This window comes from Sturnus vulgaris, chromosome 31 (assembly GCF_052056855.1).
Source record: "Sturnus vulgaris isolate bStuVul1 chromosome 31, bStuVul1.hap1, whole genome shotgun sequence".
In the NCBI taxonomy this organism is placed as follows: Eukaryota; Metazoa; Chordata; class Aves; order Passeriformes; family Sturnidae; genus Sturnus; species Sturnus vulgaris.
In genome coordinates, this window is record NC_142273.1 from 4,114,926 (window position 1) to 4,138,872 (window position 23,947).

At 46.7% G+C, this 23,947-nt stretch overlaps 4 protein-coding genes across 4 annotated transcripts; 1 reads left to right on the plus strand and 3 right to left on the minus strand.

The window, feature by feature from the left end:
- Positions 1–3,654: 3,654 nt before the first annotated feature.
- LOC106863319 (feather beta keratin-like) lies at positions 3,655–4,036 on the minus strand. Its single transcript, XM_088181049.1, has 2 exons — positions 3,783–4,036; positions 3,655–3,700 (listed from the first exon to the last, which is right to left on the minus strand). Exons 1-2 carry the CDS (start codon positions 4,034–4,036, stop codon positions 3,655–3,657), a joined length of 300 nt encoding a protein of 99 aa, XP_088037175.1.
- An 11,134-nt stretch (positions 4,037–15,170) lies between these two features.
- On the plus strand, positions 15,171–15,476 carry LOC148220785 (feather beta keratin-like). The gene has a single exon (XM_088154786.1). The coding sequence runs from the start codon at positions 15,171–15,173 to the stop codon at positions 15,474–15,476; it is 306 nt and encodes a 101-aa protein (XP_088010912.1).
- A 3,769-nt stretch (positions 15,477–19,245) lies between these two features.
- LOC148220786 (feather keratin 1) lies at positions 19,246–19,551 on the minus strand. The gene has a single exon (XM_088154789.1). It carries the CDS (start codon positions 19,549–19,551, stop codon positions 19,246–19,248), a length of 306 nt encoding a protein of 101 aa, XP_088010915.1.
- A 3,099-nt stretch (positions 19,552–22,650) lies between these two features.
- LOC148220787 (feather beta keratin-like) lies at positions 22,651–22,956 on the minus strand. The gene has a single exon (XM_088154792.1). The coding sequence runs from the start codon at positions 22,954–22,956 to the stop codon at positions 22,651–22,653; it is 306 nt and encodes a 101-aa protein (XP_088010918.1).
- Between the last annotated feature and the right edge of the window lie 991 nt (positions 22,957–23,947).

The following is a 23,947-nucleotide window of genomic DNA, read 5'->3' on the forward strand; positions in this document are numbered from 1 at the left end:
CCCAAAGCTCTTTGGAATTATTCCCCCTAGGCTTTTTATTCCCACTCGGTTATGGAATTATTCCCACTCGGATTTGGATTTATTCCCATTTGGTTTTGGAATTATTCCCAAAACTCTTTGGAATGATTCCCACTCGGTTCTGGAATTTTTCCCACTCGGTTCTGGAATTTTTCCCATTCGGTTCTGGAATTTTTCCCACTCGGTTCTGGTATTTTTCCCACCCGCCTTTTGGGGTGCAATCCCACATTTCCCGGAGGTGTTTGGGGCAGGGAAATCCGGAATTCTTTCATGGGGAACAAACCACAGCAATGCAAACAAACCCCGCGGGAGCAGCAGCCGAATATTTTTAGCAACCTCTGGGTGTGGCTCGGAGTCATCCTTGGTCCTCCTGGGGTGGCTCCAGGGTGACAAATTCCGGCCACCAACCTGCCCCGGGGGGCCGGATTTAATGGGAATTCAAATGCTCGGGGCTTGGAGTATTAAGGAAAAGTCATTAATGAAGTTTTGGTGCTTAATTGAGTGGTGTTTTCGCCTGATATTTGAATATTTGGAGTCTGATAAGGAGTTTTTTTTTGTTTTTTTTTTTGCGATGTTCAGTGTAGGAAAAGTTAAAATAGGGCAAAGATTTGGGATTTGTTTCTTCTAAATTATTCCTGCCGGGAGGTTTCTTGAGAGGGCAAACCAAAAACTTGTCGTGAAGAGAATAAAATAATCTCCCCCCCCCCCCCCCAAAAAAAAAAAACCCAAAACCAAACAAAACTAAAAAACCCGGAACAAACAACAACAACAACAACAACAAAAAAAAAAAAAAAAAAAAAAAAAAAAAAAAAAAAAAAAAAAAAAGGAAAAATAAAGATTTTGAAAGACGCTTCTCCCAATCCCCGTGCAGCTGTTGCCCAACATCTGGATGTCCAAATCCCGAGGCTCCGTGGCGCAAGGCTTGTGTACAAAGTTAATTAATAACCTAATTAACGCCTGCCCCAGCGCTCTGTCATTAGGGGAAGGGTGGTCCAGGGGTTGCTTTGTGCAAAAAGCAGATTTTCAGATTTCCTTGGTGGATCAGGAGATTTCAGAGGGATTGGTGTGGACAGGAATCCCCGGTGGGGATGGGGAGGATTTAATTCCTCTTTAATTCTCAGATTAATCGCTCATTACTTCCAGCTATTACCGATTATTGGCCAATAGAAATGTTCTATAATAATTAGGTTTATTGCGTTCACCTTTTAAGCTGCACGTCCCCACCTTGCAGGTTGTTCTTGCCCATAAAATATCAAATACAAAATTTAAATTTAAGATATAAAATATAATATATATTGTATAGTACATAGTATAAAATATAGAATATAATATATAATATACAATATACTTTCTATTTCTATTTCTATTTCTATCTCTATTTCTATCTCTATTTCTATTTCTATTTCTATTTCTATTTCTATTTCTATTTCTATTTCTATTTCTATTTCTTTCACACTTTGCAGATTGTCCTTGCCTATAATTTATAATATTTATATTTATTTCTTTCACACGTTGCAGATTGTCCTTGCCTATAATTTATAATATTTATATTTATTTCTTTCACAACTCGTCCCAACCTGGTGCCCCAGCTCCTGCCTGAACACGCTTGGCTCAGGATTTTTGTCCTGATTTTTTTTTTTTTTTTTGGGAATGGCTTCATGACTCGGCTGGAAAATTCAATGCAGGATTTCAATTAATTAAAAAAAAAAAAAAAATCTTTGTTTTTGTGCTGGAGGCAGCAACATTTCACCCCAAAATCCAGGTTGGGTGAGCTCTGGGAAAAGGCAAAATCTCCTCAGTTTGGAGCAAGATTTTGGTTAATTCTCAGGAAATGTCCCAAAGTCACTTCTGGGACCCACAAAAATTTGGAATAAAATGGAGACGAGAAAATTTTCCATTAAAACTGGACTGGCAGGACAAGGGATGGGGTTCAGACCGAAATTGGGGAGGGAAATTTGGGTTGGATTTTGGGCAGGAATTCCTGGGAAGATTCCAGGGGATTCCATGGAGCAGCCCAGGCCAGGCTGGACCCACCTGGGCATGGTGGGAATTTCCCCTGAGTGCCACTGGATGATTTTTATTTTTTTTTTTTGGGGGGGGGGTCCCTTCCACCCCAAACCATCCTAAAAAAGCAAAACCCAAAAGTGCATCTGCATGACAGCATTTAATGGGAACGAGAAGCTCGATTTACAAAACCCGCTGGAAAATGGAAAAAAAAATCAAATTAAAAAAAAAAATCAAAGAATTCCAGGAGAATTCACAACAAATCCCCACCCCCGTGATTTTCCTTTAGCAGAAGGATTTTAAGAAGAGATTTGCTCTTATAATTGCTGTAAATATTTTGATTTTGATTATATTTTTCCCCACCCCTGCTTTGCATTAAATGAGATAAAGACAGGAAAAGAAGCAAGAATAAAGCACAGCAAGGAGATACAAATTCCTAATTTTCAGAAATGCCAAGTAGAGCTGATTTTATTTCTTTTTCTTTTTTTTTTTTTTTTTTTTTAATACTGGTTTAGCGAAATTTACAAATATGAAGAGGAATTTGGGTAAAATTTCATTTTGGAACCCAAAATTTTCAGTCATATTGTTTGGGTGGGTTTTATAATTTTTTTTTATTATTATTTTGAGAGAAATTGATAATAAAGCCTCCGTGTTGGCATAAAAACGAATTTATTGACACACATTTTTTAGCAAACCAAAAAAAAAAAAAAAAAAAAAAAAGAGAGAGAGACATATTTTTTAAAAAATCTGGTTTCTTGGAAAATTCTGGGCTTTGGTTCGTCCTAATTTGGAATGAGATCAACAGAGAAATTTAGGTTTTCGGGCAGGTCTAGTGCCAGGAATTTCTGGATTTATGGACTCCATAGGAAAAGGAATTCCTGGATTTATGGATTCCACAGGAAAAGGAATTTCTGGATTTTTGGACTCCATAGGAAAAGGAATTCCTGGATTTATGGATTCCATAGGAAAAGGATTTCCTGGATTTTTGAGCTCCATGGGAACAGGAATTCCTGGATTTTTGGGCTCCATGGGAACAGGAATTTCTGGATTTTTGGGCTCCATAGGAAAAGGAATCCCTGGACCTTTGGACTCCATAGAAAAGGAATTCCTGGATTTTTGGGCTCCATGGGAACAGGAATTCCTGGATTTTTGGGCTCCATGGGAACAAGAATCCCTGGACCTTTGGACTCCATAGGAAAAGGAATTTCTGGACCTTTGGACTCCATAGGAAAAGGAAATCCTGGATTTTTGGGCTCCATGGGAACAGGAATTTCCGGATTTATGAACTCCATAGGAAAAGGAATTTCTGGAGTTATGGATTCCACAGGAAAAGGAATTTCTGGATTTTTGGACTCCATAGGAAAAGGAATTTCTGGACCTTTGGACTCCATAGGAAAAGGAATTCCTGGGTTTTTGGGCTCCATGGGAACAGGAATTCCTGGATTTATGGACTCCCTAGAAAAGGAATTTCTGGATTTATGAACTCCATAGGAAAAGGAATTTCTGGATTTATGGATTCCATAGGAAAAGGAATTTCTGGATTTTTGGACTCCATGGGAACCTCGGGCGCTCGGCACTTCTACAATCCATTATCCATAACCTTTAGTCGGGGCTCATCTCAGCTTCCCAGTCTTATCCACAGATATCCAGGCAAGGTTTAGGTTGGCCTGCAAGTTCCACAACAAAACAGCGGCCGTAAGTCAGCGCCAACAGGACTCCAAAACCCCGCGCCCCAAAAAGACCGCGGAGCGCACCTACCCCCGAACCCAGGGAATCCCCGCGGGCCCAGCAGGTTCCTGATGTCCAGCAGGGCCGTGGAGCCCACCAGGGTGTGCTGGGGGAAGGTGGTGAGGGTGGGCCCGGGGTAGATGATGGAGTAGGGCGGCAGGTCGGGCTCCACGATGTCCACCACGGTGTCGGGGTATTTGATGACGCAGGTGTCGCTGCGGGTCACGGCGAAGGGCTCCGGGCACGCCAGGCCCTGGGGGAGGCAGCACTCGTGGAAGGGTGACATGGGCAAGGGAAAGGCTGGAAATGAGTAGGGAAAGAGGGAAAATCAGAAAGAAAAACAAAAAGAAACCATCCCAGGAGAGAGGGAAACGCGTGGTAAATATCGCGAGGTTTTGGGGATTTTCGGGAAATTGGGGATTGCAAAGAGCTCAGATGGGAGTGGGATTTGTCCAGTTGAGTTTTCCAACCAGGAGCTCTTTTCCTTCCTCGTTATTTTTCTTCCTGAACTTCCTGGTTTTCAATGTAATGATGTTTTCCAAACCATCACCGTTTTAACCCCCCCAAAATTTAATCCTTTTGCTTCTCCTCCCAAGATTTCCGCCGTGCCCATCCCACTCCTATTGCCAACGAAAAACCACAACTCCCAACTCAACCCCACGATTCAAACTCGGCTTTTAATCCTCTTTTAAATCCCAAATGTGGAGGCTGGAGCTCCTCCCAGCAGCTTCCAGGTGGAGCAGTGAGATCCAGGCTGGAGATCCACCCATTTTTTTATGGGTCTCATTAGGGACCAGGTGGATGTTTGAAATCCCAGAGCACTTTAAACCCAGCCTGGTATCGAGGGCAGAATTTTCCTGGGCATTTTTTTAATTACAGATTGAAGGCCGTGCTTGCCCTGGGTTGTGCCCACACGGATTGGGCAAGGAAAACACGAGGGAAGGAGGAATAATTTTTTATCTCTGTGATTCTGGGAGAAATTAAAGGAGAAAAAAGGGGGAATTGAAGTGATTTCCTAAATAAGTCCCCACTTCACCCCAGGAATTTGTCAGGGAGACAAAATCCAGGGGGGATTTGTCCACCTGAACATCCCATTTTAACCTTCCCAGTCCTCAGAGAATTCTGTTTTTGTTTTTTTTTTTTTTTTTCCCAGTTGATTCAAGTCCAATCTCTTTAGACTTCAAGGTGAGGAAAAGACAAGCCCGGAATATTTTTCCAGGTGAAAAGCTGGATCTGGAATGGCCGATTTTGGCTTTGGGAAAAGAAGGTTGGTCTGAGGGTTGGGATCTTCGAGTGATTCCACACAATTTGGGAAAGGCCATCCCAGAACTCCTGAAAGGAGGTGGAAAAGGAGCACTTGGATGTTCTTTCTACGTTTGGAATTCAAAACCCTGAACATATTTTAACCCAAGCCAGCAATAAAGTGGATTTTGAGTAAGAAAAATCTGTGTTCTGCAGGATTGGGAAAATATTTAGGATGAGCTCACCAACTTAAAAGACACAGGAGCCTCCTGGAAGACAGCTGAGGGTGAGAACATCATAGAAATTAAAATTTAAATTATAATTTCTTTAATGACACCGAGTCTTTCGAATATGAGAAGAGCACCGTGGAATTATTGAGACCCTTCAGGGACTTTTCTGTGCCCTCCCTGGTTTCCAGGAGCTGAAGTGTAAAACTTCAATTAATTCAGAAATAAAGGACAACAGAAAGGCTTTTTCTGGAAAAACACCCCCTTGTCCTTTCACGAGCTCACCCTCTCATTTGATAGTCAGATAGCAATAATAATAATAATAATACTAATAAATAATTGATTTAAAACTCAATAATTGATTCAAAATTGACTTACCCGGATCATCCAAGGAGGAGAGTAAAAGAAAAGTGATTAGGGAAGCTTCTACGTAGCAAATGCTTTTATACACGTCCCCAGAGCGCCTGGAGGATGTGACACCCTCTTTGCATGAAGTCTTAATTAGTTGCAAAACAAACTTTGCTGCCTGCATAACTTCTGCGAGTAATGAAACTGTTTTGCTCCCTGTTTGTGTTTGTTCCCTCCCGGAGCTTCCCAGAACGTGCTACACCCTCCGGGCAGGATTCACTTTGCTTTTTCAAGGGCCAAAAAAAGGGCTCGATCTGCTGCTAATTAACCACATTTCAGTTATTTCGGGGCCTGATCAAGGGTTATTTTATTAGCATTGAGTTTTCCCTCTCGGGTTCTGGGAAAGGGAGCTGGAGCGACATCATTTCCTAGCAGGGATCAGAATTATTTTTATTATTTCCCAGCGCTGATGGGATTTTTTTTTTTTTTTTTTAATTCCAAAAAACACTCCCAGGGGGCATGAATTGTATCCCTACAAAACATCCAGGGGCAAGGAGCAAAAATGAATTCACAATTCCTCAACTTCTCAATAAATCCCGCTAATTCTCAATAAATCTTTAATTTCAATGAACATCTCCGAACGGGGCTGGCAAAAAAAAAAAAAAAAAAAAAAAAAAAAAGCCCGGCCTTACAAATCCTGGGATGGGGTTCAAATGGAGCAGGTGGATTTTGCTCCTGGGCTCTGCAGGTTTTGACCCCGGTGCAATTAAAGGCAAATCCCAAATCCCACCCACGACTCCTGGCTCCTGACTCAAGGTGAAGTCACCGAGCCTCACGCGAGCTTGGTTTTGGTTTTTTGGTTTTTTGGTTTTTTTTCCTCCCCCCCCACCTCATTCTTCCCCTCAGTTTTTGGGTCGGAAAGGAAAAAAAAAATTGTGGGAAAGGGAAGGTTGGAAGCATCCAGATTTTCTTGGGACAGAATGAAGGGGAGGAAAAAGTAGAGAAGAAGTTGTTGTGTCCAGGTGAAAACTTAATTTAACACAAATCAAAGATGTGAGTTTAATGCAAAACCATCAAAATATTGGAGAAAATGGGGGTGGGTAGTTTATCAACATTTTTGAGCGAGCCAGACGTGGATCTAAAATGTTTTTATTAAGATTTTAAAGAGGAATTCAACGACAGAAAAATCACAATAAAGAGACAAATCAGGATTCCCACAGAAAGAGATTTCTGAGGGAACGTTTTGGGATAACAGTCCCCAGCCAATTTTATTTCTTTATGACATAAAAGGTGTCCTTAATTAAAATCCTATTGGAATACCGGGATGGGGCTCACTTAAATATTTGGGGACACCCTTAAAAGCACAATTTCACCTCTGAGGTGTGTCCCTGATGCCCAAATCTGCATAAATCGCTTGGGATCAGCCCCAGCCCTTTTGTTCCCAGCTGCCCACAAACGCTTTTGCCTTAGGACCCCTCTCAGGCTGCAGATAATTTATGCTGGGAGGGAAAATGGAGAGTAAATAATAATTAGGAACAAAGGGAGGCAGCTCAGCTTCCTGGCAGCTCGTTTGGAATATGAATCCTGGGAAAGAGGAAGGAGAATTGTGGATATCCCATCCCTGGAAGTGTCCAAGGCAGGTGGGAATGTCCCAAGATTTAAATCTAATTAACCTGCCTAAGGTTATATGAAAGCAGTTCTGCAGGATTCATTCAGCTGAAATGTCATTTATGGAAATACAAAGGCATACTAATGCATATATTTATATTTTAATATTTATTTTCATATTTTATATTTTATTTTTATGTATTTATATATTTATGCATTTATATATTTGTGTTTTATATATTTACATATAAACATATTTATATATTTATATTTCTATATTTTTAATATTTCTGTAATTTTTACATCTGAATTTCTATATTTTGGGGAATTTTTTTTTTGCATTTTTGTATTTTATTTTCTTTCAGACTCCATATATTAAGATTCACTTATTTCTGCTTAACAGCTTAACACTCTTTTTAAAAACATTAATCATTTGTATCTATATAAAATTCACACAATGTGATGCCAAGTGAAGATGAACCTGAAGGTTTATCCATTAGTGCTCCATGCACGTTTCCATCCCCATTTTCCAGCCCCTTATTCTGCAGAACTTTTTGGGATTTTTTGGAGTTTTTTTTACTCCATGCCCGTTCCATCCCCATTTTCCAGCCCCTTATTCTGCAGAACTTTTTGGGATTTTTTGGAGTTTTTTTTACTCCATGCCCGTTCCATCCCCATTTTCCAGCCCCTTATTCTGCAGAACTTTTTGGGATTTTTTGGAGTTTTTTTTACTCCATGCCCGTTCCATCCCCATTTTCCAGCCCCTTATTCTGCAGAACTTTTTGGGATTTTTTGGAGTTTTTTTTACTCCATGCCCGTTCCATCCCCATTTTCCAGCCCCTTATTCTGCAGAACTTTTTGGGATTTTTTGGAGTTTTTTTTACTCCATGCCCGTTCCATCCCCATTTTCCAGCCCCTTATTCTGCAAAACTTTTTGCCACTCCCGGGGATTTCTGCTCTCTCTGCATTTTTGGGCCCTCTATTATAAAACCTCCTCAGCCCTTCCCTCATAACCGGATTTTCCGTCGCCTTTGGCAGATTTTAATTCCAGTTATTATCTGGGTTTAGCGAGGAGAGCTCAGGAGGCAAATGAATTGTCAGAGGTCACCCCGGGAGCACCCGAGCTCCCATTTATCCCATTCCCGGAGATTTGAATTCCTTGGAGGCTCCTTGAGGCCTTGGCCGCGGTTCTGTGGGATCCGTGGGGGGAAGGAGAAGCTCCCACAGCCAGGGATGAGAGGCTGGAGCTGGGAAATGAAGCAATGGAAGCTCCAAGATGTGGCAGGGATGAAGGGAGGGGCTGGCAGAGCTTTTGGACGTGTCCTGAAATGGCTTCTCCAGCTCGGGCCTGGAAAATCTCTGCCAGCAAACGCAGCCCTTGCGTTTTATTTTAATAAATTATTCTGTTTTAAAAGTGTCCTGTGTAGTCACGTTGTCCCAATGTGCTGTTTTATGGATTTGTGGAGTGGTTTGGGTGGGGAAGGAACTTTAAAAAAATCATTTAATTCCCTGGGACACCTCCCAGGGGCCTAGGCCATGGCCAAGCAGGCCTCGGTCACTTTCCAGGGATGGAGGATCCACAATTCCCTGGAAACTTTCCCACAGAACAATTTTTTTTTTGTAATTTCTCCCTCCGAATGAAGGAGAAGCTCCCACAGCCAGGGATGAGAGGCTTGAGTTGGGAAATGAAGCAATGGAAGCTCCAAGATGTGGCAGGGATGAAGGGAGGGGCTGGCAGAGCTTTTGGCTTCTCCAGCTCGGGCCTGGAAAATCTCTGCCAGCAAACATAGCACTTGCGTTTTATTTTAATAAATTATTCTGTTTTAAAAGTGTCCTGTGTAGTCACGTTGTCCCAATGTACTGTTTTATGGATTTGTGGAGTGGTTTGGGTGGGGAAGGAACTTTAAAAAAATCATTTAATTCCCTGGGACACCTCCCAGGGGCCTAGGCCTTGGCCAAGCAGGCCTCGGTCACTTTCTAAGGTTGGGGGATCCACAGTTCCCTGGAAACTTTCCCACAGAACAAATTTTTTTTTTTGTAATTTCTCCCTCCGAATGAAGGAGAAGCTCCCACAGCCAGGGATGAGAGGCTCGAGTTGGGAAATGAAGCAATGGAAGCTCCAAGATGTGGCAGGGATGAAGGGAGGGGCTGGCAGAGCTTTTGGACCTGTCCTGAAATGGCTTCTCCAGCTCGGGCCTGGAAAATCTCTGCCAGCAAACGCAGCACTTGCGTTTTATTTTAATAAATTATTCTGTTTTAAAAGTGTCCTGTGTAGTCACGTTGTCCCAATGTACTGTTTTATGGATTTGTGGAGTGGTTTGGGTGGGGAAGGAACTTTAAAAAATCATTTAATTCCCTGGGACACCTCCCAGGGGCCTAGGCCATGGCCAAGCAGGCCTCGGTCACTTTCCAGGGATGGGGGATCCACAATTCCCTGGAAACTTTCTCACAGAACAAATTTTTTCCTAATTTTTCCTTCTGAAAGAACAGCAAACTTTGATTTCTTTCAATTTTCCCCTCAACACCAAAGGCCAAAAAAAAAAAAAAAAATCCACACCGAGTTTTCCAAAGCTGCTTCAGGCCTTCAAGGCCCAATCCCTAATTAAAACCCTGGGCTTGGTTTATGTCTTTCGAAACCTAAAGCTGCCACTTAAGAAATCTGCAATTACTGGGGCCTGCAAATTACTCACGATGGGGTAATGATCCCCCAGTCAGAAAATAATTCCCTTTTAATGAAAATCCTGCCTCAAAAATCATCCCTTAGGAAACGCTTGGCTCCCAAGGAATAATAATCATGTCAGTGTGGATTTATCTGCTTTTTAACAGATATATTAATAATAAATAATAATAATAATTTTAAAAACATGAGGGTGAAGCAGTGTAAATTTTTTTTTGATTAATTGAAATATTAACGAAGACTTTTGTCCTAATTAATTACAGGTTAATTTTTCAGTTCTGCATTCTCTCCCCGTGGGTCACGCTGGCCCCGTTTGCATTTTCTGACCATCCCCACTCTGCTCATGTTCCCTCCTCAGGGATGTTTTCTATCCCAGAATTCCAGAATAATTCTCTTTTTTGGACTGTGAGGCTCAGAATTAAACTGAAAAATCAATTTTTTTCCCTCAAATCCTTCCCCTGACAAGCCTCAAATTTTTATTTAATCTGAATCAAAGGCGTTTATTTGTTATTCCTTTATCAATATGAAAAATTCAGCTCTTTCTCTAAATCCAAAATTAGCCATGAATGATTTCTGCATTTTGATTTAACAATTATTCCCTGCTTGTGTAATTCCTGAGAAATCAGTGTTGTCCAATCTCCAGGTTTTCTCTGCAACAAATTCCAGCATTTCCCTGTTCTGAGAAATCTGGCAGAAGTAAAAAATCAGTTTTCAAATCAAAATCAAACCAGAGAAAATATTCATAATTATTAATATTATATTTATAATAACACTTATGATGGTTGTCATTTAGTGTATTGCTAATGTAGGATTATTTATGGAATTAATAGAATTAATATTGATATTTTATTATTTTTAGAACATTGTATTAATATTCATAATTATAAATATAAAATAGATTTTAAGTTCATTTCTACTTATATGTGTTATATTTATATATTGGTATATTTATATATGTTTACATGTTTATATTTTTATTTATACATATATTTATATTTATATTTAATATTTATTTTTATTTATATATATAAAAATTTTATTTTCTATTTATATAAGTATTTTTATATTTATAAATTTATTTATATATTTATTTTTATTTATATATTTTATCATACATATTTAAAATATCTATTTATGACCAAAGAATGTGCATCACCAACCTTGACACGTCCTTCAGGGTGACTTTGTGACTCTCTTTGCAATCCTGCTGCATCCCTAAAAGCTGCTAATGAGGCTTTGACATGAATAAATCATTAATTCGAGTTTGCAAAGGGCTTTGAAATCCTTTAATGTGAAACTTCCCGGGGGCTGTTCCCGGGGACTGGGAACTTTGCAGAGTCACCCATTTTTTTTTTTTTTTTTTTTTTTTTTGCAGCAGCAAGAATTCCAGGGAGGAGCCCCAGAAATGGGATGAATTGTAAAAGAAGCGGAAATAGGAATCAAAATGGGAAATTAAATTATGTTCAGGGGAAGAGCACCAATCCTTTTCCTACTGAAATCTCCCAATATTCCGGGGAATATTGAATATTCCACTGAATATTCCGATTATTTCGAGGCGCCCCAGCAGTGGGGAGGTGCTGGGGGAAGAAGGGAGGGAAATTTTTCCTTTCCCAAAATTTTTTTCTGGATGATTGGAGCAATTTTCTGCAACAAGGGAGCAAAAAAAAAAAAAATAAAAATAAAAATAAAAAGCCCCCAGCCCTGGGGAAGGATTCAGAGCTGCTGGAACCCCAGGGAGGATGCGAGGGATGCAGGAAAGGTGAAGGGAATCGTGCAGAAATCGGGACTTTAATTTTTATTCTTTCAAAAAAAAAAAAAAAAAACGCATTTCTGTGCACTCGAGCTCTGAAACTCTGCTTTGAGCACCACACCCCATCAAAGCTGACAAAAAACCCGCTCATTTTGGGACAATTTGACCAAAATCTGCAGCTTCCATCCCACGGCACGAGGCAGGGAAAGTGCCCCGCGTGTCCCCCGAGCTCTGCCCTTCCCTACAGCCAAATTTCCTGCCCGAGGTTGTTTACCTGCTCCTTGTTTGCTCCTTTAATAGAGCAGTAATTTGAATTTTTTTTATTTTTTTTTACCTCTTTAAATCCCTCCAAATGACAAGGTGTGACGGGGAGAGCCCCGAGGCAGCGACTCGAGATCACGTCCTGCCTGCACCAAATGTCCCAGGTGCTCAATTAATTAATTAATGGTTTGCACATCCCTTGTGTCATTATTGGCTTCAGACACCCGTGGGTTGAGCAATAAAAGCCCTCAAAGATAAACAGATCAAAGCTCAGCTGTCATTCCAGTAATCAGCTCCTAATCAGGTCAGGATTCTTGGCCTCATGAGGCTTTTTAAAATTTTATTATTTCCTTCGATGCATCGTTATTAAATCCCAATAAGGGAATAAATTAAATCCCAATGGTGGAATAAATTAAATCCCAGTGATGGAATACATTAAATCCCAGTGATGGAATAAATTAAATCCCAGTGGTGGAATAAATTTAATGGAATAAATTCCACTATAATTAATGGAATTGCCTGGATCCAGGGAAAAGCAAATAAACTCCTTTCAACCTGGGATTCACAAATCCAATCCCTGGCTTTGATTTCCCGTCAGTCTCCCAGGAAATCAAGGAATGGTTTGGGATGGAAGGGGCCTTAAAAATCATTTTTAAAACGGGCATTTATATTCCCACCATCCCTGGGAGCTCCAGCCTGGCCTGGGACACTTCCAGGGACGGGAAATCCATGGAATAACCCCTGCCAGGGTCTCCAAATTCTCACAGGGAAGAATTTATCCCCAAAATCCCATCAGAACCCCCACCTGACGTTGTTGTCTGTGCTGCTGCATTAAATCGTCACCAGAATCCCAAGCAGCCTTGGATCTGTTCCAGAGGCCCCGTGGGAGGTTGTTGTGACACACAAAACGACTTTTTAAAATGAAAAATAAAATTAATAACCCTGGGTTCCGACGCTGTCAAATGCTGTCTGCCCAGGGAGTAACCAAATTTCGGGTGACGTTATTGCCAAGCAAGTGACAAAAAAACCATCCCAATTTTGCATGGTGGCTGCAATATTTCCATGGCTGAGGCACTCTGTGTGTGTGTCTCAAGGATTTAATGAATATTTGGGATTGGCTTTGAAGTTCTTCCCTTTCAGGAAGCTGGAGCTTCAATTGTTGTGCAGCCCCGGGGAGCTGCAGACAGACACCTGGGAGGCTTCAGGATGGGGATGAAGCTAAATGAGAGATGGAGCTTCTGATACTGCTGGGAGGGAGCTTCGAGGGTCCTTTTTTCCCCCCCCTTTTTGATTAAAAAAATATTTCCTAAAAGTTTCACAGCAATTCCGGGATCGTGGAATGGTTTGGGGTGGAAAAGAATTGAAAGATCAGCTCGTCCCAAGCCCTTCCATGGGCAGGGCCACCTCCCACTGCATCAGGTTGCCCAATATCCCATCCAACCTGGCCTGGAATGGATCATTTCTTCAGCCTCAGCCATCACAGCCTGCATTCCCAATTAATTTGGTTCTTCACTGAACTGAAATCCTGAAAAAATTCTAAAAATAAACCCCCCAGTCTGGGGATTGAATTATCGCTTGAATAATTTTATCCCTTCATGGTCAGTTTAATTCTTGTAGTGCTGCACTCGTGACGTGCTGAACTCTGCTTTAATGAATAAAATGAAACATTCCTCAGAAATGTTTTGGGGCGGAAAAATCGAAGCTGGAGACTTCCTCCCCTCGGTTAGCCAAAATTACCAGCTCAAATTATCCGAGTGGAGCAGAAATGATTGTTGGCTGCACCACCTGAGTGAAGCATTTGGGGTTCTGGCTTTGGCTATGGCCATAAATAAACCGAAATTAGCAATTGCAGGGATGCCACCAACCCCCGTGTTCCACTCCTGTCCCTCAGCAGGGCTGTCAGGATATCACCCGTGGCCATCCTGCCCTCCAAACTGTGGTGTCAGGACATAAAACCTGAGCACATTCCAGCCCTAATTAGGCCAGGGAAGACACTTGCCCAGTAGCCCATATCCGATGCCAGCTGCTGAATGTTTTATTTCCACTGAGCAACAGAGTTCAGCTCGGAAAAAGGGAAGGAAAAAACACTCCAGGACACTTTACAGAAGTTACTGTGATGGTCAAGGGGGAATTATTTCCAAAAAGGGCTTCAAATATAAAGCTGATTTGGGAAAAAAATCCTCACATTTAAAAAAAAATCAGATTTTAGTCATTAAATGCACTTGGAGATTCTACACAAGTTGAAGGTAGTGAGACAATAAACTACAAACCATGAAGTGGTTTCTGGAACAAAATGGTGAATGTTGACTGAAAAACTAAAAGAGTTGGTGCCACGCAGGGTTTGTGACCTAATTAGAGTCTCATCTAAACGAGCATTTCATTCTCAATGAGAGATTCAAACCAGACATGTGGCACAATCTGAAAACACAGGGAAAAATAGCTGCAATTACATTTATGCAAAAGCTGTGTGGATGTGGAGCTATCTGGGATGAGTCTGGCATCGTTTTAATTGGGAAATGGCCACGAGACAGACGAGGCAGTGACTAAACTGCCAGACAGAGGAGGAAAAACACCATAAAGCCCTAAATTACCTGAATCAACAATGCTGGCCATGAGAAGCTTTTGATCTCTAATTAAGTCGCCTAAAACGATGTTTGAGCTTGGAATGGAGAATGCCACCGGCAAGGAAATGGGGAAGGAGCGTTGCAGCACCAAATCAAAGGCTGGGATTTGGGAGGGAGTGTTTTCCATGCTAGATGAGCTTGGGAAACGCATCCCGAGAGCAAAGGCTGGCCCTGGGGCTGGCCAGCACGGTATAAAACCCCCTGGGAGCTCAGCATCCCTCATCCACCTCTCCTGTCTTCTCCTCCTCGGTGACACAGGTGAGCTCCAACCACCCTCCCCTTCCCCTTCTCCTTCTCCTCCTCCTTCTCCTTCTCCTTCTCCTTCTCCTTCTCCTTCTCCTTCTCCTTCTCCTTCTCCTTCTCCTTCTCCTTCTCCTTCTCCTTCTCCTTCTCCTTCTCCTTCTCCTTCTCCTTCTCCTTCTCCTTCTCCTTCTCCTTCTCCTTCTCCTTCTCCTTCTCCTCTTTGTCTTTGCCTTCATCTCTGCCCTCTCTCCTGAGCCCTTCTCTCCCAGTCCCAGCTCCCAGGCTCTGCTCACTGGGCCGAGCTGGGAGAAGCTGCTGGGCTCTTTGGGGATGGGGTTCCTGATCCTTTCTCCCTCCCCATTCCCCGTCCCCTCTCTCTGGGCTCTGCTCTTTCTCACACTCTGCCCGTGCCTCCCGCAGGTGCTCCCGCAGCCACAGCCATGTCCTGCTACGACCTGTGCCGGCCCTGCGGCCCCACCCCGCTGGCCAACAGCTGCAACGAGCCCTGTGTGCGGCAGTGCCAGGACTCGCGGGTCATCATCGAGCCCTCGCCCGTGGTGGTCACCCTGCCCGGGCCCATCCTCAGCTCCTTCCCCCAGAACACCGCCGTGGGATCCTCCACCTCGGCCGCCGTGGGCAGCATCCTCAGCGAGTCCGGGGTCCCCATCAACTCGGGGGGCTTTGGGCTCTCGGGGCTCTCTGGCCTTGGTGGCCGCTACTGCGGCCGCAGGTGCCTGCCCTGCTAGAGCCGGGCCGCACGTCCAGCGAGAGCCTCCCCCAGGAAGCCCCGAGCCCGGGGCCCGACTGAGGCTGGAGCTGCTGGCCAGCGTTTCCACAGCCCTTGGGCCCCCTCCCAAGAGGGAGGGAACCGTGGCCAGCTGAGGCTTCAGCCTCTCCTGCTTTCTTCTGTGCCTCCCCGGGCCCTGCTCTGCAAGCCTGGAGCACGCAGACCACAGTGTGGCCACTGCTGGCCAGGGCAGCCTGGCCCAGGGCTCTGCCCACCCCTTGCTTTGTTTCTGTCTGCACACTCAATAAAGTTCACTCTGCATTGAACTGGAGCCTCCTGCAGTTCCTGCCCTGCTGGGATGTGCAGCCCATGGGGCTCCGTGGGGCTGTGGTGGCCTGGGGGGGTTTGGGTGGTCCAGGGTCAGTGATGGACCTTGCTCACAGCTGGGCAAGGTGAGAACCTGCAAGGGCCACTGAAGTCACTGCAGTGCCACGGGGCAGTGGAGGGAGTGTGGCCTTGTGTGAGTGTGACAGAGTGGCCAGGACGTGCCCCAGGGGACACCTGAGCCAGGACACAGGTGGGGGACAAGCTGAGGGTGGGTGTAACGTGGACATGGGACAGGGATGGACACACAGGGACCATGATCCCTTCTCTGAGAGAGAGCAGCAGTGACAGTGACATGGCCAGGGACTGTACCCAGGCCCAGAAAGGAGCAGTGTGTTGGATTTTATCCTTTCCTGTTGCTGTTGGAGAGGACATGACACATGAAGGGACATAGTACATTTCAGAAGACTAATATTTTTTTATTAGAACAGCATGCTGGCTGTTATACACTCTACAAAATTTCCAGTTTATTCCTTGGTTACAAGAGATCAACATAACGTCCATTGGTGTAAAAGCATTTCCACCTCTGTTTTTCACAAAACTTTTCTAAAAACACTTTTCCCACCTGCAGGTTTCTTCTCATTTATCTCTTTTTCTTCCTTCTCTTTTTGGTCTCCATACCAATGGCTTAGGTAAAATTCCTTTCAGAAATAAACCTTATCCATTAACCCTCTCTGGCTCACAGACCAGCTGTAAACCCCCTTCCATACTTTTCTGACCCAGAGATGGGGCAGCTGAGAGGTGTTGCCTATTCCACGGCAGTTCTAAGTCAGGATTTTTTATCTCCAAGTTTGCACTCTGATGCATACTGTGTGAGCCTTCTGTCAGGCCCTGAGAACTCTCTACAAATCCATTTCCCACAGCAGTGGAAGCACTTTACCCCCTCCACTAAAACTGTCCTGTGGTCAGAAACGTCAATTGCTGAGGAGTCATGCTGTGTGTCACCATGTCCTGAAGGAGCAGACCTGCAGAAATCTCCTGTGCCACCTGATCCTGGAGCTTTTTTCCAACCTTGAGGATTCTGGGGTTCCTCCAGGAGAGTGACCCATGCTCAGTCCATTCCCACTGTGCCAATGTCTGGCACAGGACTCACATTTCTGTCTGCTCACCTGCCCTGGGTGCTACATGTCACCTCAGGACCGGGTTGTCCCTGTGCTCCAGGGTTTGGATGCTGTGCTTGGATGCAGGAGAGGAAAACAACCATTTGCAGCTGGAAATGCACAATGAAGGCTTTAGGAAGGTGCCTGAAAATCTGCACAGAAATCTCTTCTGCAAGGTCAATGTTTTGCCTCGTCAACTGGAACCCAATGTCCAACCAGACTCAGGTGTCCCCTGGAGCATTCCTGGTCACTGTGTGCTCACACAAAGCCACATTCCCTCCATTCCCACCCAAACCGTCCCCGGGCATCACATCCCCATGGAGCAGGGTTAGGGTTAGGGTTAGGGTTAGGGTTAGGATTAGGGTTTGGTTAGGGTTAGGGTTAGGGTTAGGGTTAGGGTTAGGGTCAGAGGGGGCATCCCAACAGGGCAGGAACTGCAGGAGGCTCCAGTTCAATGCAGAGTTAGGGTTAGGGTTAGGGTTAGTGTTAGGCTTAGAGTTATTTGGGTTAGGGTTATGGTTTGGGTTAAGGTTAGGGTTATTCGGGTTAGGGTTAGGGTTAGGGTTAGGGTTAGGGTTAGGGTTAGGGTTAGGGTTAGGGTTAGGGTTAGGGTTAGGGTTAGGGTTAGTGTTAGGGTTATGGTTAGGGCTATTTGGATTAGGGTTAGGGTTAGAGTTAGTGTTAGGTTTATGTTTATTTGGGTTAGGGTTATGGTTTGGCTTAGGGTTATTTGAGTTAGGGTTGGGGTTAGGGTTAGGGTTAGGGTTAGGGTTAGGGTTAGGGTTAGAGTTATTTGGGTTAGGGTTATGATTTGGGTTAAGGTTAGGGTTATTAGGGTTATGGTTAGGGTTAGGGTTAGGGTTAGGGTTAGGGTTAGGGTTAGGGTTAGGGTTAGGGTTAGGTTTAGGGTTAGGGTTAAGGTTAGGGTTATGGTTAGGGCTAGAGTTAGGGTTAGGATTATTTGGGTTAGGGTTATGGTTAGGGTTATTTGGATTAGGGTTAGAGTTAGAGTTAGTCTTAGGTTTATGTTTATTTGGGTTAGGGTTATGGTTTGGCTTAGAGTTATTTGCATTAGGGTTAGGGTCAGGGTTAGGGTTAGGGTTAGGGTTAGGGTTAGGGTTAGGGTTAGCGTTAGGGTTAGAGTTTGGTTAGGGTTAGAGTTAGGGTTAGGGTTAGGGTTAGGGTTAGGGTTAGGGTTAGGGTTAGGGTTAGGGTTGGGGTTAGGATTATTTGGGTTTGGGTTAGGGTTAGGGTTAGGGTTATTTGGATTAGGGTTAGGGTTAGAGTTAGTGTTAGGTTGATGTTTATTTGGGTTAGGGTTATGGTTTTGCTTAGGGTCATTTGCGTTAGGGTCAGGGTTAGGGTTAGGGTTAGGGTTAGGGTTAGGGTTAGGGTTTGGTTAGGGTTAGGGTTAGGGTTAGGGTTAGGGTTAGGGTTAGGGTTAGGGTTCAGGTTAGGGTTATCGTTAGGGATAGTGTTAGGGTTAGGATTATTTGGGTTAGGGTTAGGGCTAGAGTTAGTGTTAGGTTTATGTTTATTTGGGTTAGGGTTATGGTTAGGGTTAGGGTTATTTGCGTTAAGGTTAGGGTTAGGGTTAGGGTTAGGGTTATTAGGGTTAGGGTTAGGGTTAGGGTTAGGGTTAGGGTTAGGGTTAGGGTTAGGGTTAGGGTTAGGGTTAGGGTTAGGGTTAGGGTTAGGGTTAGGGTTAGGGTTATGGTTTGGGTTATGGTTAGGGTTAGGGTTAGGGTTAGGGTTAGGTTTTGGGTTAGGCTTAGGGTTAGGGTTAGGGTTATATGGGTTAGGGTTAGGGTTATATTGGTTAGGGTTAGGGTTAGGGTTAGGGTTAGGGTTAGGGTTAGGGTTAGGGTTAGGGTTAGGGTGAGGTGTTAGGTTTAGGGTTAGGGTTAGGGTTAGGGTTAGGGTTAGGGTTAGGGTTAGGGTTAGGGTTAGGGTCAGTGGGGGCATCCCAGCAGGGCAGGAACTGCAGGAGGCTCCAATTCAATGCAGAGTGAACTTTATTGAGTGTGCAGACAGAAACAAAGCAAGGTGTGGGCAGAGCCCCGGGCCAGGCTGCCCTGGCCAGCAGTGGCCACACTGTGGTCTGCGTGCTCCAGGCTTACAGAGCAGGGCCCGGGGAGGCACAGAAGAAAGCAGGAGAGGCTGAAGCCTCAGCTGGCCACGGTTCCCTCCCTCTTGGGAGGGGGCCCAAGGGCTGTGGAAACGCTGGCCAGCAGCTCCAGCCTCAGTCGGGCCCCGGGCTCGGGGCTTCCTGGGGGAGGCTCTCGCTGGACGTGCGGCCCGGCTCTAGCAGGGCAGGCACCTGCGGCCGCAGTAGCGGCCACCAAGGCCAGAGAGCCCCGAGAGCCCAAAGCCCCCCGAGTTGATGGGCACTCCCTCCTCGCTCAGGATGCTGCCCACGGCGGCCGAAGTGGAGGATCCCACGGCGGTGTTCTGGGGGAAGGAGCTGAGGATGGGCCCGGGCAGGGTGACCACCACGGGCGAGGGCTGGATGACCACGCGGGAGTCCTGGCACTGCCGCACACAGGGCTCGTTGCAGCTGTTGGCCAGCGGGGTGGGGCCGCAGGGCCGGCACAGGTCGTAGCAGGACATGGCTGTGGCTGCGGGAGCACCTGGGGACACGGAGGGAAAGCAGGCACGGATGGAGACGCTGCTCGCTGCAGAAACAGCAGAGCCCGCAAAGAAGGGACGGCCTGGAGAGGGAGGTGGAAGGGGAGATCCAACAGCCCTGAGCCCAAAGTGTTCCCTGCAGAGAAATCCCAACATCTCCCACCTGTGCCCAGTAAAAAACAACCACAGAACCCCGGTGAGAGCGGGATCGAGGAGAAAGACTCAGAGAGTCTCTCTGCGGAGAAGCAAAGATTCCATTGAGGTGCACGGAGGAAGGGAAGAGGAAGAGAAGAGCGAGGCTGAGAGCCTTGGAGCTCACCTGTGTGACCGAGGAGGAGAAGGCAGGAGAGCTGGGTGAGGGATCCTGAGCTTGCTCTGCCTTTTATACTGCCCCACACAGCCCCGGGCCCAGACGCGCCTTTGTGCAGGGAACGTGTTTACCAACAAGCTCATATTTTATGCAAAGCATCCCCAATTAAGCAAACTCGAGGTTGTTTATGTTCCCTGCAACTCTGCCTTTTCATTTCCCTGTGCAGGACGTCCCCATTCAGCCAAACTGGCTCCTTTCAAGTGCCAGCATTAGAGGCCAAAATGTTTTTAGGGTATTTTTCCACCAGAACCAGGCTGATGTTTCAGCCAGCTGGGTGGAGTGGTGCTGTATTTCCAGGTGATGTCAGCACCTTCCCCTCCTGAGGCAGCTCTGAGCCTTTGGAGTAACAAATGCAGGTTTTTTTATTATAAATTCAGGATTAAAGGGCTGGCTTTGGTGGGGACTGGCCGTCAACCTTGCTCTCTGTGACTCCAAGTCCTTTCAAGCCTTCTTAGACATAATTTATTCATCAGAGAGACTTCATGGGTTGGTTTTGAACTTTCTTTGGGATCTCACATTGCCTTTAGAAGAAATTATCTCGTTTCTTCTGTGTTTCACCTCTTCCAGCATCGCCTGGAGTTCTCCAATCAACACAACAAGACTGCTCCAGAAGGAAGGACGCTGCTCTGCCAACAACAAATCTTCGTCAGGGTCATTATCTTGCAGAAAACACTTCCTAATGAGAACATCTGACTTCAAAACTCTTCCTCCTTCTATCCCTCACGTCCATCCCTCCACTTCTGTTTCCCCCCTGCCTCTGGCCAGACCCCACCCACGGTCCCAAACACTCGGGAATATTTCCAAGCAGGACACAGGGAGCACCTGAGGGCAGGCAGTGCCCAGCAAACCCAGCCTGGGGAGCAGCAAGGGCCAGGATGTCCCCAGAGATGCCCGGCAAGGGAAGGATTCCACACTCTGAGCTGCATTTCCTGGGGTAGGACACGAGCTGGTGGCACCAGGAGAGGTGACAGCCCCGCTCGGGCACCACCACCCGACACGTCTGGTGGCAAAGGGGGTGAAACTCCTGTCCCAGAGACAGAAAAATCGTAAATCCCACAGGTCCAAGCCAGATTCCTCACCCAGGAGGATGAAGAGAGCTCTCAGCTTGGCAGGAGAAGTTTCTCCAACCCAACACATTCAGAGGGAAACCCCAGGAGTGCCAGGGCAGACCCAGCAGAGAGATTCCCTTCAAAACACGCCCCACGCTTCCATCCATGGCATTTCCACTGCCATCCCTTCCACAGGCACAACGTGGAAGGAATGCACCAAAGGCATTTCCAGCCCTGCCTCCTTCCCCCCGACCCAGCTCTCCCCACCGAGGGTCTCCGTGGAGCCTCAGGGTGTCCTGGGGGTGTTGCCTCCCTTCCCTGGTTCCATTTTGTCCCCGTTGCTGCCAAGGTCCCCTCCTGGCTCACACAGGGATGGGAGGGGTTGGCTGTTGAGGTGGGTGCGCTGCATTTCAGGCTAATATCTGTTTATTAGCACAGCAAACTGTCTTTTATACCCTCCACGAAGTTTACACTTTATTCATTGGTTACAACAAACCCGCATAAAGTTCACTGGTGTAAAAGCATCTCCACTTGTTCTTCACAAAACTTTTCTAAAAATGCTTTTCCCAGCTGCAGGTTTTCCTTTTCCACCTATCTCCTTCTTCTCTTCTTGGTCTCCATGCCAACGGCCTTGGTAAGGAATATCTTTCAGAAATAAACATTATTCATTAATCCTTTCTGGCCCACAGACCAGCTGTGAGTCCGACCATAGGAGGGCATTTCCACAGTGGATAAAAAGACAGAGGAACTTGGCAGGATCGCTTTATTTCAGCCATTGACACCCAAAAGAGGGCAAGAGGAGCAGCCAGGGACTGTCCCAAGACGACTGCAGGGCCAGGCACACCCCATTCCCCAGGGAGAAACACTCCACAGACTGCAGGAAAAGAAAACGGGACATCAGGCTGACTTTGGCAGTGGCACTGAATGTCCCTTCAACTTGTTTGGGGCTCCCTTGGTATCCAGGGGCTGGCAGAAGTGCTTGAAGGAAGGAAGGAGAGGAAAGGTCCAATTGTAGTGGTAAAACACAAGCATGGCCTCGGGCAAGTGGATGAAACTGGCACAGAAACCATCGGGGCTTGACTCATCAGGTGGAAGTTGCCCAACCTCTGTCGTGGCTCAGGTGTCCCCTGGGGCACGTCCTGGCCACTCTGTCACACTCACACAAGGCCACACTCCCTCCACTGCCCCGTGGCACTGCAGTGACTTCAGTGGCCCTTGCAGGTTCTCACCTCGCCCAGCTGTGAGCAAGGTCCATCAGTGGCCCTGGACCACCCAAACCCCCCCAGGCCACCACAGCCCCACGGAGCCCCATGGGCTGCACATCCCAGCAGGGCAGGAACTGCAGGAGGCTCCAGTTCAATGCAGAGTGAACTTTATTGAGTGTGCAGACAGAAACAAAGCAAGGGGTGGGCAGAGCCCCGGGCCAGGCTGCCCTGGCCAGCAGTGGCCACACTGTGGTCTGCGTGCTCCAGGCTTGCAGAGCAGAGCCCGGGGAGGCACAGAAGAAAGCAGGAGAGGCTGAAGCCTCAGCTGGCCACGCTTCCCTCCCTCTTCGGAGGGGGCCCAAGGGCTGTGGAAACGCTGGCCAGCAGCTCCAGCCTCAGTCGGGCCCCGGGCTCGGGGCTTCCTGGGGGAGGCTCTCGCTGGACGTGCGGCCCGGCTCTAGCAGGGCAGGCACCTGCGGCCGCAGTAGCGGCCACCAAGGCCAGAGAGCCCCGAGAGCCCAAAGCCCCCCGAGTTGATGGGGACCCCGGACTCGCTGAGGATGCTGCCCACGGCGGCCGAGGTGGAGGATCCCACGGCGGTGTTCTGGGGGAAGGAGCTGAGGATGGGCCCGGGCAGGGTGACCACCACGGGCGAGGGCTCGATGATGACCCGCGAGTCCTGGCACTGCCGCACACAGGGCTCGTTGCAGCTGTTGGCCAGCGGGGTGGGGCCGCAGGGCCGGCACAGGTCGTAGCAGGACATGGCTGTGGCTGCGGGAGCACCTGCGGGAGGCACGGGCAGAGTGTGAGAAAGAGCAGAGCCCAGAGAGAGGGGACGGGGAATGGGGAGGGAGAAAGGATCAGGAACCCCATCCCCAAAGAGCCCAGGAGTTTCTCCCAGCTCGGCCCAGTGAGCAGAGCCTGGGAGCTGGGACTGGGAGAGAAGGGCTCAGGAGAGAGGGCAGAGATGAAGGCAAAGACAAAGAGGAGGAGAAGGAGAAGGAGAAGGAGAAGGGGAAGAAGGAGAAGGAGAAGGAGAAGGAGAAGGAGGAGAAGGAGAAGGAGAAGGAGAAGGAGAAGGAGAAGGAGAAGGAGAAGGAGAAGGAGAAGGAGAAGGAGAAGGAGAAGGAGAAGGAGAAGGAGAAGGAGAAGGAGAAGGAGAAGGAGAAGGAGAAGGAGAAGGAGAAGGAGAAGGGGAAGGTGGTTGGAGCTCACCTGTGTCACCGAGGAGGAGAAGGCAGGAGAGCTGGGTGAGGGATCCTGAGCTTGCTCTGCCTTTTATACTGCCCCACACAGCCCCACGGGCACCCTCAGCACAGGGAACGTGTTTACCAAGCCTCTCTCGCATGCAAAACATCCCCATTAGAGAAATGGGGACATTGCAACGCTGCTTTTCCATTTCCCTGTGCAGGACGTGCCCAGTCAGCCTCCCAGGCTCCTTTCAAGTGCCAGGATTAGAGACCAAAACGTGTCCAGGGGGCAATGCCACATCAGCAGGGCTGGGTGATGCAGCCAGGGCTGGTGACTGTCCTATTTCACCAGGGGACACCAGGCCCTTTGCCCTCCAGGGCCTCACTTTAGGATTCTCAGGATGGTCAGGACAATTTTTTCCGGCAGCCCTAAAATAACAAGCCAGGCTTAAAAATGTGTTTTCTATGACAGGAGTCAGCTCATCCACCACGTAACCAAATTGTCGTCTCCATTAGAGCTGGGTGGAAACTTCCCTGTCACCTTGGGCACTCTGAAGAATCAAG